The sequence below is a fragment of the Danio rerio genome, chromosome 4 (assembly GCF_052040795.2).
Source record: "Danio rerio strain M-AB ecotype USA chromosome 4, GRCz13ab, whole genome shotgun sequence".
NCBI classification, from domain to species: domain Eukaryota; kingdom Metazoa; phylum Chordata; class Actinopteri; order Cypriniformes; family Danionidae; genus Danio; species Danio rerio.
In genome coordinates this window covers 18,092,078-18,108,813 of record NC_141024.2, presented here as the reverse complement: position 1 = coordinate 18,108,813, position 16,736 = coordinate 18,092,078, and the positions used below count along the sequence as shown (strand labels likewise).

At 33.6% G+C, this 16,736-nt stretch overlaps 1 protein-coding gene across 1 annotated transcript; it reads right to left on the bottom strand.

The window, feature by feature from the left end:
* Nucleotides 1-1,347: 1,347 nt before the first annotated feature.
* itfg2 (integrin alpha FG-GAP repeat containing 2) lies at nucleotides 1,348-16,251 on the bottom strand. The gene is made up of 12 exons (NM_001017908.2): nucleotides 16,010-16,251; nucleotides 15,714-15,809; nucleotides 15,583-15,624; nucleotides 14,678-14,852; nucleotides 13,584-13,723; nucleotides 13,253-13,401; nucleotides 13,062-13,156; nucleotides 11,459-11,512; nucleotides 10,965-11,056; nucleotides 10,253-10,370; nucleotides 6,589-6,762; nucleotides 1,348-1,491 (listed from the first exon to the last, which is right to left on the bottom strand). Exons 1-12 carry the CDS (start codon nucleotides 16,103-16,105, stop codon nucleotides 1,412-1,414), a joined length of 1,311 nt encoding a protein of 436 aa, NP_001017908.2. The 5' UTR covers nucleotides 16,106-16,251; the 3' UTR covers nucleotides 1,348-1,411.
* Between the last annotated feature and the right edge of the window lie 485 nt (nucleotides 16,252-16,736).

Below are 16,736 nucleotides of genomic sequence, written 5' to 3'. Positions count from 1 at the left end.
TTTCTTAAGTTAAACAAAGAGAAAACTGAAAAGTCATTGCATTTGTGAACGAGGTTCTCAAGGTGAAAGTGTACTTTAGCTCTAAGGGTCAAACAAAAACTAAGGTCAAGAATCTTGGTGTAATTTTGGAGTCAGATCTGAGTTTCAGTAGTCATGTCAAAGCAGTAACTAAATCAGCATACTATCATCTCAAAAACATTGCAAGAATATGATGCTTTGTTTTCAGTAAGGACTTAGAGAAACTTGTTCATGCTTTTATCACCAGCAGAGTGGATTACTGTAAGGGACTTCTCACCGGCCTTCCCAAAAACACAGTCAGACAGTTGCAGCTCATCCAGAAAGCTGCTGCCAGGATCCTGACCAAACCAGAAAATCAGAGTAATCACACCTCTCCTCAGGCCTTTGCACAAGCTTCCAGTTATATTCAGAATAGATTTTAAATTATTATTACTTGTCTATAAATCACTAAATGGCCTAGGACCTCAATACATTACAGATATGATCACTAAATCCAAACCTAACAGATTACTCAGATCATTAGGATTAGATAAATGAGAAATTCCAAGGGTTCAATTTAAGCAGGGTGAATTCATCTTTAGCTACTGCGCCCCCCGTTGCTGAAATCAGCTTCCAGAAATGATCAGATGTGCTCCAACATTCGGCACATTCAATCAAGACTGAAAACACATCTGTTTAGCTGTGCCTTTACAGAATGAGCACTGTGCTACGACCAACAGATCGCACTATATTATAATGTAATATAATAAAACTTTTCTTTTTCATTCATTTACAACCTGTTTAAACACATTTTAATCTGTTTTAATTACTTTTATTCTTTGTTTTTTTATTTTCTTATACTAGTCTCTTTTATTCCTGTTTATGTAAAGCATTTTGAATTCATTTTGAATTGTTTGAGTTTCTTTCTTTTGTGAAACACTAAAGATTACAGCTGTTGTCATTGACTTCCACAGTATTTATTTTGCTACAATGGTTGTCAGTTGTTACCAGTTTCCAAAAAAAATTCTTAGAAATACCAGAAGAAGATACTAGAATAAATAACAGCAAACAGATTTGGAACCATGCACCTCAGAGTAAATGATTGGTGAGTACATTTTCATTTTGAAGTGAACAATCCCTTTAAAGTGTTGATTACATAAAATAGACGAAATGTATATTATTAATTTGAAAAAGCTCTTAATTTTAACATTTGTGAAGTATAACTGTGTATTGTGCTGTGGGTATAAAGAAAATCTACAATTAGAATATGGCTACAGAAGAAAAAACTGCCTGAACAGAACAGCCTGAAAACAAAAGAAGCAAATGACAGACAAGGACAAAGAGAAAGTATGGTGAAGCGGTTTTAATAAAAGTCTATTTACAGAAATGAAGAGCTGTGTTTGCGAGTCATGATTCATTGTGCGCCGTCTTTCGGTATGTTCTTGTAGAGCACGTCTCCAATGAGTTTCCGAACTGCTACCGTGTCACTCATATCTGTAAGATGCACAAACACATACACACATATATACACATATTTATGCCCTTTGGTGAGGATTCTCAGATTTCCTGAAGAATGTGACAACTCTGTAGGAACCAACAAAAGCTTATTTCATGCATGCATGTGTGTGTATGTGTTTTTGTGTCAGATCACGACACAAATCTGCATAATGACATAGGTATGACACTGATATTACAAGACGGTGGTGAAATATGAGGACATTGCTGATGTCTTCATTTCTCAAAAAGCTTATAAATCACACAATGAGTTCAGAAAGTAAAACTGCACAGAGTTTAGTGCAATAAAAAATACAGTTTTTACAGTGTAAAAACAATGGAAACTTAGATGTAATGTCCCCACAATTCACAGAAACAAATGTGAGTACAGATGTGCTGCATAAATCAACTTAAAATTCAAAAATGGGAACAAAATAAGCCCTCAGTATGGACTCTTGTAAGATATTCTAAAAACTGCTAATGGCTTATGAGAATTTGAGGACATTAATTGGAGCTCCAAAATGCCTCTAATGCTTTTTTAAACATCCTTCTGAATCTATTTGCATAAAGTAGTCTTTTATATATTCAGTAAATTAAACTCAAATAAATCCTTCAATTCACTAATTCAATTTTAATCAACCCTCATTTTTTCCTTTCCCTGAGGGAATCAAAAAGGCACTTTATTAACCTAAAAACAAAACATTTCTCTAGAAGGAAAAGGACATTCCGTGACTTGATTGCGCTTTTATCACTGAACACTCCATGTGCCGTAACTGGCATGAATCTCCACTAACATGACAAAAACCGTCATCCATCATGTTTTTGATTTCTCTCACCTGCGTCCCGTGGCACGGTGAGCTAATCACGCTTTGAAAATCACGTTGCGGGAGCACATCAGACTCAGAGGATGAATAATTAACCGCGGCCCCAGGAAATCAAGCTGGCTTTTCATTAACAACTGTGCATGTGGCAGGAGTCTGAGTGGAGTGACCTGACCCCCCTTCAGCCCAGTCAAACACTTTCGGTACAACGCAAATTGCGCAGAAAAAAAGAATGAGTTTGAGAGCCTTTTACGCCTCTGTGGTGTCACTGACAAGACAACAGCAAGTTTTGGAGCGATTATTTGTGCACCAGTCCAAGCAGTGAAGCTCAGAGTATTCTTTTTACATGTATGCAAGCATGCAGGATAATCAAGGTCAAAATTCCTTAAATAAACTTTTTTTAGTTGTGCCAACATATGTAAGTAATTGACTTAGGGATGCACCATTCCCAATACTTTGATCGAATATCGGTTCGATACTGAATATTTTTGCTGGATCGGGTATCGGCCAGCTGGTACAGATGCAAAACCGACCTTGTATGTACACCATGTAAGCCATAAAGGTAGCCTATTTTAAGGCACTAGAAAGTTGTCATTTAGGCCTACTATATCCAAACTATTCGGAAGCTATTCTATATATGTTTAATGTTAGGTACAGATGAATATTCACATGGTTAAATTAATGTTCACTTCATTGCTTTACGCCGCTGCGCCTGTCACTCATTCACAATTTAAACTGCGTGGCACGTTTGTTTATGACAACACAAAAAACTTTCTCCAAGACTATTTGTTCCTGTTACTTTAAATACTCAGTGGAGAAATGCATCTAGTTTTGCATTAAATGGGTTCATTTTGACCTGCAACAAGGAGTTCACTGCTGTTTCTAAATCATGTTGTGCTGTGTTAGATTAGCAGATCGCATTCGCAACACTGAAGTACAGAGGTTACCTGCTCTTCGCACACAAAATAGGCCTACCTGAAATTTTCAATGAGAAAAGCCTCAATAGTACATTGGACAGATCCTCATCACACCGATTTTTTCCCTTTGTGCTGCTCAGTTTTGAAAGTGTCAGCAGATACCGGAAGGATGCGTGCTGTGTCTTGGTGATGCATCAAGCGCTTCACTCACTCACACTCACTGGCTGCACAGACGTAAAATTATTCTCACAATAAATTTCAGTTCTCTCATCCTTCCGACTGAGTTTATTCTTCCAAGGGGAATACTTTAAGTGCTGCGAATAGTTTGTAAAGCCTTGCTCATTGTAGTCAAAGTAAATAAGTTGAATAAATTAATACAAGTAAAACTGACAGTTACAAGTAAAACTGACAGGCGCAATATGGGTAGTCATTAACAGAAAATGATTTAGCCTATATTTAGCATATAAGAAAACTTTGTTTTGAACTTTCTCCATCTCACTCACAGTGAGATTTGGCGAGGGATTATTTAGTAAATGGATCTTAATATTAAAAAAGCAAACATAAGCTGGACCACAACAGATCAATGTCATAACAAATAATGTCGCCTAGTTTACAGCACACATAATGTTTTTATTAGATTGTGTCATCTGTAATTTACAGTAGGCCTATAGGTCTGTTAGTTTTACTAAAAAATATACATTACTTGAGTTTATCACCAGAACTATATTATACTTTAAAAAAAAAAAAAAAAACTGCACAGTATGGGGATTAGATCTGTATCGTCGATACTCAGAATTTTGGTATCGAGATCGGATTGGTATGGAAAAAAATGGTATCGGTGCATCCATAATTTCACTTTTCTTAAACATAAAAAATACCATAACGCTTTGCAGATATTGTATAAGCAATCATATATGCTAATCTGAAAAACAATGGTATAGTCAGTTAATCATCTTTAGAAATATGTGTTCCGGGTAGGGTTGTAACGGTATGAATTTTTCACGGTATGATAATCGTCTAAAACAATACCACGGTTTGACGGTTTCGCGGTATACGGTATGTTACAAATGTTACAAAATAATAGAACAGTGAAGCAAATTTGACTTTTTCCAAATAATATATTTTTAGTCACTATAAACAACACCACTTACAATGAACAAATAAAAATAAGAAAATAATAAATAATGTGTCAAAGTCCAAATAAAGTCCAAATAAACATGGTGCAAATCCTCAGTAAAAAATAGATATAAATATTTACTATACTATAAATAGTTACATAACGAAACTAGATTCAATATGGAACATCCTTAGGTTTTATGTGCCAGCATGGATATGGATATCGTCAATCGATATGGATTTGGATATGGTTGTCTGCAATGCAGACAAACAGCTGCATCTTCATTTGCGTCTTTTGAAAACAGCAAGAGCAGCAGTTCGTCTTTGCTGTGTCACTGTTTTGTCATGTTTCTGTGCTGCTGTGCATGCAAAAGTACTTAGTATGAGAATTATTTCATGCAAAACTTTTTTTTTTTGCGTTTTATTTAGCCGCGCATAAATGTATGCCTATCTCTCATTCCGTGTTGTTCAAAAAGCTTGGTCCACAAACAAAAGCGAAACCTATGCTTATTGGTTGTGATATAGCGAGTTTGAACCAATCTGGGCATGGAGGAGGGACAATGCATCAATGTATCATGTCTGATTTGTCCGGAGACACAGTTACGAGCGTTTCTTTGTCAAATCAGCGTTGTCAAATGTTGATGACGTAACCGCACTGATTCCGGAGCCTCTGAAAGTCCGCGAATGTTATGTGAAACAGCACTGGAAAGCTGAGATTCTCTTCTTTATGCCAATCTTTGAATTGTATGAATCGGATCAGCAGATCAAAAGTTATTAAACATTTAAGAGCAATACTTATTTTTAGCCGCGGGCGGCTGTCTCGGTCTTTAAGGGTTAAAACCGTTGATATGCAATTGTTCATGGTATGATAATCGTGCACGTTCAAATCGTGGTAAACCGTCATACCGGTATATTGTTACAACCCTAGTTCCGGGTCGGAATGTCCACCCACTGCCCAATAAACCGATTGTTTTTCTGTACTTGTAATTGTATTATCATGTTTTCTGAGCCGAAAACACAGCACAAATGAAAGCCGCCAGGGTTAGAGTCAAGAATTCTACAAAGCTTTGGCATCCACCTGAAAAACTGTAAGATCAACGCTACATTTACACATCACAATGAATGATATAGCACAGATTAACAATTCTAATAATTTGCATCTAACTGTTCAGTTTTGTTGCAAGTAGCCATGCAATAAGTGGGATAATGTACATCAAGCCAGATGTTTCACTGAACGAAGCCCTACAGTACAATATATAACAGATTAACCTATTCTGTATCCTGTTACACCTAAAAAAAAAAAAAAAAAAAAAACTTAATTCATTTAGGTGCAACAAGTTGAAGTAATTAAAGCTGATCAAACTTTTTTTGCAAACTCATACACATAAATCAATCATATAAATGTGAGATCCATCAGGAAAAGTGTGTTCATTCAGTGCTTTTCTTCTTTGTAAGCGGAAGAGATATATGATTTATTAGGCTACTGATAGAATTTTTATTGAGCCATCACATTTAGTTTTTCCAATCCACTGGTCACAACTGAAAGCCAAAATCCGAATGGCTTATAAACAGCACTAATATAAAGCTAAATACATAAATAATATTTAAATAAATGTGGAAAGGCCAAAACTAGTCAGCGGGAAAGCAGGATTTTCTCACTGCCCGTAGGAATAAAGGTTGTATGTCAATTCTGTTTATACTCATGTCAAGTTGGGTTTAAAAATAAATGCCATCAGCTTGGTCTAATTTTAATGAGTCTTTCTCAGGTCAGGTTTTTCTTTAAAAAAAATAATGTTTTACGCATGTCGTTTCAAGGTAAAAGTGATTTAGGTCGGGTTCAGATTTATCAGTTTTTTCAAAATTTGCATCAAGCACACTGTGCTTTCACCCTAGTGTATAAGCAAACATTCAAATTTACTTTGACTTAAGCATATTAATAATATCAGCCAACAAAACCATAACTGACATACATCTTAATAAATCACAAATAAATACCCTTCAATTAAGTAACTAACTAGTTTCAACAATAAAATATGAAATCTCTTAAACAGAGTGATATACACTTTCTAGATGTGTGCCTTTTACTTATAATGCAAAAATTATTATGCACATAGACATTTGATCGTGCTCATAGATTGTATCTTTTCCCAGGCTTCTCCAGATGGTCACTGTGGGCAATGTTGAGCTTTGCAAACACACACACACACATACACAAACACACATACACAAAGACGTCTACTCACCCACTCCCAGTCTGTGGAGCAGGTGTGGATACTCTGGTCTGTCCTCCAGCACACTCAGCAGGTTTGTGGGCTCCATCCTCTCCAGCTCCACCCTCCAGTACACATAGATCTTATGGTTGAAGCTCACGTAGACCAGACAGGGGCTGTTCCTTCCATCCTTACATGCATACTGGCCTATTGAGACAATAAGATGACTTTACATTTAAGACTATTGACCTTATATACGAGCCATTTAAATCCTTCTGGCTCAAGAGTTCCAATCCCATTCACTTCCAATCATTTTTAGATGTTAAAAACCGCTTGTTATGCTGCTTGAGGTTGCAAACTGACATATTATTTTCCTTTTTTATGTATAACACACTTGTAGAGCAAGTAGTCTCTATAAAGTGGGCTTTATGCCATTTTAATATTCCTAGTCATTTCTCCTAAGAGCAACTGAATCGTTCTAAAAAGTTGAATGTACAAATATTGCATACTATTAAAAAAATAAAGAATACATATAACACCTATAACATTTATTTATAAACATTCAAATATATGCTAATATTTTACTGCATGCATTATCATTTAACATTATCATATAACAACCTGTAAATTAAGTTTTTTACAAACATATTTTTCTGTAAAATACACAATATACTAAATACATAGTTAATGCTTATACATTTCATATTATTGAATTTATTATATCTCACTATCATAATAAAACTCGGATGGATGGATGGATGGATGGATGGATGGATGGATGGATGGATGGATGGATGGATGGATGGATGGATGGATGGATGGATGGATGGATGGATGGATGGATGGATGGATGGATGGATGGATGGATGGATGGATGGATGGATGGATGGATGGATGGATGGATGGATGGATAGAAAGATAGATAGATAGATAGATAGATAGATAGATAGATAGATAGATAGATAGATAGATAGATAGATAGATAGATAGATAGATAGATAGATAGATAGATAGATAGATAGATAGATAGATACAGGGATATATATACAGTTGCTATCAGAATTATTAGTCCCTTTAAATTATTAGCGCTCCTGTTTATTTTTTCCCCAATGTCTAATGAGGAGAAGAGTTTTTTCCCAACACATTTCTAAACATAATAGTTTTAACAACTTAAATATTTTTAAAAAGAGAGAAAAAATTAAAGGGGGTTTAATAATTCTGATCGCTACTGAATGCATTAAAATTTTTAGTTTTTTTACAGATGTATACTGATAATTAGTAAACATAAAATATTGCTGAAGTTAATGCAATATTGTGTTGTACAAAAAATGAATAAAATTATTTTTTAAATGCATATCTAGAGAAACTACATATACTCATACCTGTTGCTTAAAAACTAAACCAAACACAAACAGTGTGATACATGAAAATATATGCAAATTTATGCCCCGTTTACTAGAATGCCTATTAAATGAACATCGATTAAAACTGTTCTGTCTTTAAGCTTGAATGACTGCTCATTAAATCAAACTACACCTCTGCCTTATTGTTGACACTTTCAAATGTAAATTACCAATCAGGAATTGACTGGCAGTGTATGAACAAGGCCACATAACATTTCACCCGCTGACTGATCTATGTAGCATGAGAATATGTTTTTCTCCAGAGAAACCTCTTCTCGACATTCCCATCATACAGCAGACTCACAGAGACCCAGGCTGAATTTTAATGAATGCGTGCATTTGCTTTCTGAGTTTTTTTTTTTCTCTCCACCAGATGAAAATGAAGACACAGGTGTATGAGCTGATAAACACCATACGTACTGTGCGAGGCTTTGTTGTACATGAGTCACAGCCTTTCAATGTCAACATGAATGCAAGTCATGATGCTTTTGTGTGCAACACATCTCTCCATCCATTTAATCCTCTTAATGCAACAATTTCACTACAACGTCAATGTGAGCCACGAGGAGAGAGAAAAAGAGAGAGGAAGAAAGCTGATAAAAGAAACAGGAAGGTGGAAGAAGTGAAAGATACAGGTACACAAATGAGACAGTGATATTTCCCACACGGCAGGGCAGAGTTATAACACTGAGGTAAATATTAAAATACAAATTAGTCCTTTAATCCTTATTTTGAAGCATTATGGTGGATTTGAAAAGATTTTTAAAGAAAGGGAAAAATGTTTGTAAAGATAAATAACAACTGACTAATTAAATTAAAAGGTACACACTAGTTTCTTGAAAACCGATACCAAATAAATTGAGAAAAAAATGTGTGTAAATGTGTATATGTATGTATGTATATACATGTATGTACACACACACACACACACAAAGTTTATATATATATATATATATATATATATATATATATATATATATATATATATATACACACACACACACACACACACATATATATACATATATATACATATATATATATATATATATATATATATATATATATATATATATATATATATATATATATATATATATATATATATTAGGGCCAGAGCAAGCTGAACTGCCGCTCTAGGCATAGACGCAGATATAACTGAGGCGCGGGTGGCGAGGGTAGTTTAGGGGACGCCGCCCTCTCTATTCTGCCGCCCTAGGTTGCCTCTATGGACGCGCCGGCCCTGAATATATATATATATATATATATATATATATATATATATATATATATATATATATATATATATATATATGTATGTGTGTGTGTGGTTGAAGTCAGAATTATTAGCCCCTTTGAATTTTTTTTCTTTTTTAAATATTTCCCAAATGATGTTTTACAGAGCAAGGAAATTTTCACAGTATGTCTGATAATATTTTTTCTTCTGGAGAAATTATTTGTTTTATTTCGGCTAGAATAAAAGCAGCTTTTAATTTTTTAAACACCATTTTAAGGACAAAATTATTAGCCCCTTTAAGCTATGTATTTTTTCGATTGTCTACAGAACAAGCCATCGTTATACAATACTTTGCCTAATTACCCTAAGCTGCCTAGTTAACCTAATTAACTTAGTTAAGCCTTTAAATGTCACTTTAAGCCGTATAGAAGTATCTTGAAAAATATCTAGTCAAATATTATTTACTGTATTCATAGCAAAGATAAAATAAATCAGTTATTAGAGATGAGTTATTAAAACTGTTATGTTTAAAAATGTGTTGCAGAAATCTTCTCTCTGTTTAACAAAAATTGGGGGAAAAATAAACAGGGGGGCTAAAACATGTTTCATACATATTTAATGCATATAAATATACATATACTAATAGCTTTAAGTAACACTGTTTTTAAGAAAATTTGGGAAGAAATATGCTCTAAACATAAGCAAAATATGGTGGATTTGTTATACATATATATATTTTTATATTATTATTTGGGGCAGAATATGATCAGAGCACATTTTGTTAAATATAATGTATTTCATAAAGAAAAATCTGTTTTTTTTTTAGAAAAAAAAGTATTGCATTTTAGTTGGAAGAAAATATTTGTATTTTTTTTAAATAACTAAAACTATATACATAAACAAAAACTAATACAAATGGCACAAGTGTAAAATAAAAATGAGAATAAAATTAATTTAAATAAAAACTTGTGTACATCAAACACAATAAGATAATACTTACAAAAGCTACTTAAACTGTACTAAAATAGCTCTGTTACAGCCTATAAGAGAAGCTCACCTGCACAGAATGCATTCACATTTTCATCAAACTGGAAGCGAACCACCATCCGTGTATGATCGATAATGTACGTCTGACCATCCCAAGCACAGGCCACCACTTCCTCTCTCCCATCACCCTGAACCCACACAGATACAAAAACACACCTTAGTTACCATCAGGTTAAAGTGCGCTTCCAAATATGAAAACTGCTCTCATTTACTCTCTCCCCACCCTTCAAACCTGTTTGAGTTTCTTTCTTCGTTCCAAAAAATATATATATATTTTAATAAAAACTGGCCATTGACTTCTATAGTATTTTTTCATACTATGTATGTCAATAACTACCGGTTTCCAACATTCTTCAAAATATCTTCTTTTGTGTTCAACAGAATAAAAGAAAATCAAAGTAATAGAGAATACATTTATATTGGTAGTTTAAAGATTACTTTAATGAAGATGCACAAATAAAGTGCCTAATAGTAAGTCATTAACTGTTAATTAGTGGTTATACATCCATAATCATGCCCAAAAGCCTAAACCCAACTTTATTAACTATTAATAAACAGCTTATTAGTAGTTTATTAAGCTAGTAGTGTTAGTGATAGTGTGAAGTGTGACAAACTTAAGTGTTACCGAAAACTCTAGCATCATTTCTTTGCAGATAGCGTTTTTTAATATTATTTCAGTGTCATGGAGATTTTGAGTCAACATTATATCAAGTCATACTTACAGTAACATCCAGCTTCTGGAGGGCAAAAAGCTGGTGGTCGACCTGCACAGACCACAAGAGCTTCTCTGAGCTGTCCATGAGCTTCAGTGTTCCTGGAAGACATTCAACAAAAACACACACACACACACATAAAAACCGAGAGCAGCATTCAATGAAAAACAATCACAACAGCTAATGAAAAACACCAGCAGCTGAACAATCAATAACATCAATTCACTGCTGCACAAACAACCGTTAAAGGCATGTTGATGAAACATATAACATAAAAAAATCTTCTGAATTTGTGCCATGGAGACAGACGTGATGAACAAGGCCCCACTTTTAGATTATGAAGTCAATCTACAAACACACCTGAGCCCAGAGTGACCAAAAGACATAGTGAAAAAACAAAACAAGAACAGGCATTGTGCGCTTTTAGACTGAGCTCATGTTCTGTACATTAAATAGGTTCTGTTGTGATGGTGTTCGCAGTGATGGAGGACTCACACACTCACCGTCTAGAGTGCAGAGAGCAAACAGGCCACCTTTCGAAGATTCATCCTTAGAGCCTATGGGAAAATGAAGAAGAAAAAAAAAAAAACGACATTTCATTAGGTTTGTTGAAATGCAAGCACAAATAATCTTTTCTTTTCCATTTTATAAATATGAATGCATTTTACTGTTAATTTACTTTTAAATATATATTTTACATTTGAGAAAAAAAATGAATAAATAAAAAATAAATTATATATATATATATATATATATATATATATATATATATAGAGAGAGAGAGAGAGAGAGAGAGAGAGAGAGAGAGAGAGAGAGAGAGAGAGAGAGAGAGAGAGAGAGAGAGAGAGAGAGAGAGAGAGAGAGAGAGAGAGAGAGAGAGAGAGAGAGAGATTATATAAAAATATTTCTCATGAAGTTTAACAGAGCAGGGACCTTTTTACATTATTTTATCTTCCGGAGAAAGACTTATTTGTTTTACTTCGGCTAGAATAAAAGCAGTTTAAATTTTTTTTTAAGCATTTTAGGGTCAATATTATTACCCCCTTTAAGCTATATTTTTTTCAATTGTCTGCAGAAAAAAAACATCATTATGCAATGATTTGACTAATTACTTGCCCAATTAACCCACTTAAGCCTTTAAATTGCACTTAATTATCTTGCAAAATGAGTAATAAATTATTTTCTACCATCGTGGCAAAGATAAAAGAGGTCCGTTATTATAAATTAGTTTTTTAAACTATTATGTTTAGAAATGTGTTGGAAAAAATCTTCATTTGTGTTTAATCGTAACTCTTGTGTTTTTGCAGTTGAATGAGCTGGTGGTTGGAGACACCAGTGGGAAACTTTACATCTATAAAAAATGATGACTAAGCCCTGGATCACACGATCATGTGTAGGCATGGTGAAGATCATGACTTTACAGATGCTGATGGAGGAGCAATGATGAATATGTTTAACTTTTAGAAGTAATGGTGATGTTTTTATTCTTAGTTAACCTGTGTAGGAGTTGGAGATGTTTGTAACAAAGGAAGGGTAAGATTATGTTTTTATTGCTCCATTACAAAAAAGTGCTAGTGCACCATGGTGTCAGATGACAATAGAGTGTTATTGGTTAATATCTATTGTAATCATACCATAGTTTTGTAAATAAAATAAAGACACATATGCATATAATAATGACAATTTTATCTAAAAAAAACTTTCTAGTAAACAAACATTTTAGGAGGGCTAATTATTCAGACTTAAACTGTGTATATTTATTTATTTTCCGATATTAGATTTATTACATGTGTATATATACATATATTTGTGTGTGTGCGTGTTAAAATGTGTATATAATGTTACAAATGTAAATATAAAATATATCTTTTAAAATCTTGACAGAAACATACATTTTCTGTAATATATGTGATAGTTAATATTAATATTTAATAGTAATAATGTGATAGTTAATAATTTGTTATTGTAAAAGATCTAAAAGTAGTTTTTTTTAAATAATCGAAAATGTGAATAAAAAGACATTTATAAATATTTCATTTAGGCATCACAAGATTACAATTTTAGAACAGGATGTGCAAACAGTTGTAAACGTGTGATAGCTTGTACCTCTAGAAATGCTGCCAATCAAGTGAGTGGACACATTCTTGTTATGGATGCGTCCAGTGGTAAGATGAAGGACAACGTCTCTGGAAGAGCCTTCCCTGTGTTAAAATACACACAAAAATGTCCTAAAACCAGTTCTGGATATGGTCTGAATTATTTAGCACTGCTGCAATTCCTCATTGTGATTCTCTCACCTGCTAGGGGTTGCTGTGTTTTCATCCCCAGGTCCTGCGGCGCCCTCTTGTGTCCACGAGCACATGAGAATAGCATAACCACAGCCGGGCTGAGACACCATGAGCTCAGGCAAACCTTCTGGACTCGGATTTACCGACAGACTGTCCACCTGGAAAAAGCAGACAGAAAGGCTTTTTGCGAATTTGCCCTGAAGTGCTTTAGCTCTAAACAAAATGACTATTGTAAAAAAGGAAAATGGACTTGATCTGCCCCATACTTTCTTTTTGTTTGAGATAAATCATGCATTGAACAAAGATGTTGACATGATGTTTGAAGCATGTAGATCAGTACCTGACCCTCCAGGAGCCATTTCTTGAGTAGGACCAGCTGACCGGAGCTCATATCTGAAGCATCAGAAGGTTCCTCCCATCTGAAGGCCCGGACCACTCGGTCAGTGTAGCCAACAACAAGCTCACAGCGGCCGTCTCCATCTTATATGAGCACAGACACGTATTGAGGCAAGGCACGAGGCGAATAAAGTAAAAAAAAAAAAAAAATAGAAAAAATTAAAAATATACACAATATTTCCAGAGTTGATTTATTACAGAAAAAAAACTTTAAGTACAAGCGCTCTAATGCAAAAAACTGAAATTCTATTTTTTACATATTAGCTCAAAGGTTTTTTTTATTCCTATTTTCACTCAAAAAAAAATCTAAATTATTATCAAAATATTGCAAAGATAAAAAAACAGTAAACTATCTATTTTCTTTATATAAGTATATTTAAATAAGGTTTTAGTTTTTTATACTATGGAAGTCAATGGTTACAGGTTTTCAGCTTTCTTAAAAACATTTTTTTGCGTTTTACAGAAAAACAACAACTCAGTTTTGGACTACTGAGGGTCAGTATATTTTCATTTTGGAATCTACCCGCAAACATGCAATGAAATAAATACTTCATAGTCTAATCTCTTGTTGTTAATTTAAAGTTGCAATCAGAACTCCCATTGTTTTCTTTAGAGCTAAAACAATGGCTGAAATCTTTACAGCAATGTGAACATTAAGTATGATTATAATATATTTCTGATTTATATTTTTTCTTTTGAATGCAGATTGACTTACTATTCATGTTTGTTGCATTTTCGTTTTTTTTTTTTTTTTTTGTAGATTTTTATTTTTACAAACCTAACCAGAGACGAAGCCTGCAAACTAGCTTTTTGTTATATGCCCTCTGTACGTGGCATTGGTTGCCTTTGTATAACAATGTCAAGTGTATTGTCCTTGTTAAATAAACAAACAAATAAATAAAAAATGTGGATGTTTTATTTGCATTATGCTAAAATGCACTTTATGAAAAGCAAAGGTGCCTAAAACAAGAATGTGTCATTTTAATGTGAGCTGAAAAGGTTAGCAAACTGCAGGCACGTCATAGGCAAACTTCTCACCAATATCACTGATGAGCATGACTTTGGTGTTGGCGGGGATGTGCTGAGTGTAACTGGGCTTCTGCTCATCACCAGTTGAGCCGTCCTGCTGACTGGAGGAGTCTGACTTTGCTGCAGCAGAACTGATGTCAAACAGGTGAAACCAGCCCTCTGCTCCCACCGCCACTACAACATTCTGCCAGATAGAAAAGAAAGTCAAGAGATGGACAAGATGGACATTAGAATTATTGTTGGTATTAAAAACAAACACTTATTTTCCTTTTAGTTTTTCATAAATGATTTTATTTACTGAATGAAACAAATATACACAATGTATATCAATATATTAAATAGTAAATTTGTTGTTGATTTACATTATTATTTTTATATACATATATCTTACAAATTAAAAGATTATTGTATATAAAATTATTAAAGTTACACATATATACTAACAATGATATGCTTTACTGTCTATAAATTACAATAAACCAATATGAATTGATTAAATGAATTACTAAAATTTATATTTTATATTACATACTTTAATGTTTGATTATTCATATTTTATTACTTTAGTAACACACACATAAAGTAGTAAACATTTCAAGTGGACAAAAAGTTTTACAAAACACTGATAAGAATGGGTGTTGTTGAAGTTTAAGGAAAACTTTGACGAAAAGCGTTGATCCAAATATTGACTACTGTATATTTTTAACACTTTTAATATTATTTATTAGACAGACAGATAGGTAATATTGCCATTATTATATGCATATGTGTCTTTATTATATTTTTAATATATATATAAAGTACAAAACTATGGTATGATTACAATAGGAATTAACCAGAAACATGGTATTGCCATCTGACACCATGGTGGAACTGGCACTTTTTGTAATAGAGCAGTAGAAACACAATCTTACCCTTCCTTTGTTACAAACATCTCCAACTCCTACACAGGTTAACTAAGAATAGAAACAGCTCAATTACTTCTAAAAGTCAAACATATTCATCATTGTTCCTCCTTCAACATCTGTAAAGTCATGATCCTCACCATGCCCACACACGATCTCGTGATCCAGGGCTTACAATCATCATTTTTATAGATGTAAAGTTTCCCACTGGTGTCTCCAACCACCAGCTCATTCAACTGCAAAAACACAGGAGATATGATTTAAGCATACATGCACAGAAAAGCACTGAACAACCGATCATGCACAACAGATGCCAGTTTCTGTGACAGCGAGAAAAATAGTACTCATACACCCAGGGCAGATAAGATGATTAAGCAAACCATTTAATTTGCCATCTGAATAATAGACACACAACATAATTATTATTGTAACTTACAGAGTCGTTATCTGCATCTCCAAGACAGATGGCGTGAGGAAAGAGTGTTCCGGTGAAGTCTAAACTCACACGCTGAACATAACTTACCGAGCGCATGGCTTATCAAACTTTGCAGACTAAAATTAACAATTGAATACACCACAATTAAAGAAAATCATGTTTTAGCTGCACTTCTCATTCAGTGCAAACAAACAAATGCACATGATCTGACACTGCGCCCTCGTTTCAAAATAAAAGTCCGTACTCGCTATAATAAAAGGACGTTGAATTTGTTGAATCACTTATATTCTATAAACAGTTCTATAAACAGTCAGTTTAAGAACTGTTAATGTCTTTTTGAAGTTAATATTTTTTTAATTTAGCAAAAACGCATAAAAATTATCAGAAGTAATTGTTATTAATGTTACAAATGTTTTCCCTCTCATGAATATATATATTTTTTAATTTCCCAACTTTATTTAGAGGGATAGTCCACCCAGAAATGACAATATACTCACTATTTACTGTCCCTCAAGTGGTTCCACACATTTTTGGGCTTAATTGTCTATTAAAAACAAAATATGATTTGAAAAATGTAAGAAACCTGACTGTAACCACTGACTTTTATGGTACAAATATTGAAGTCATTGGTTACAGGTTTATAACATCCTTCAGAATATCTTTTGTGTTCAACAAAGAAATGTAACTCAAACATTTGGTGTATAATTCTCTAAACAATTCATAAAAT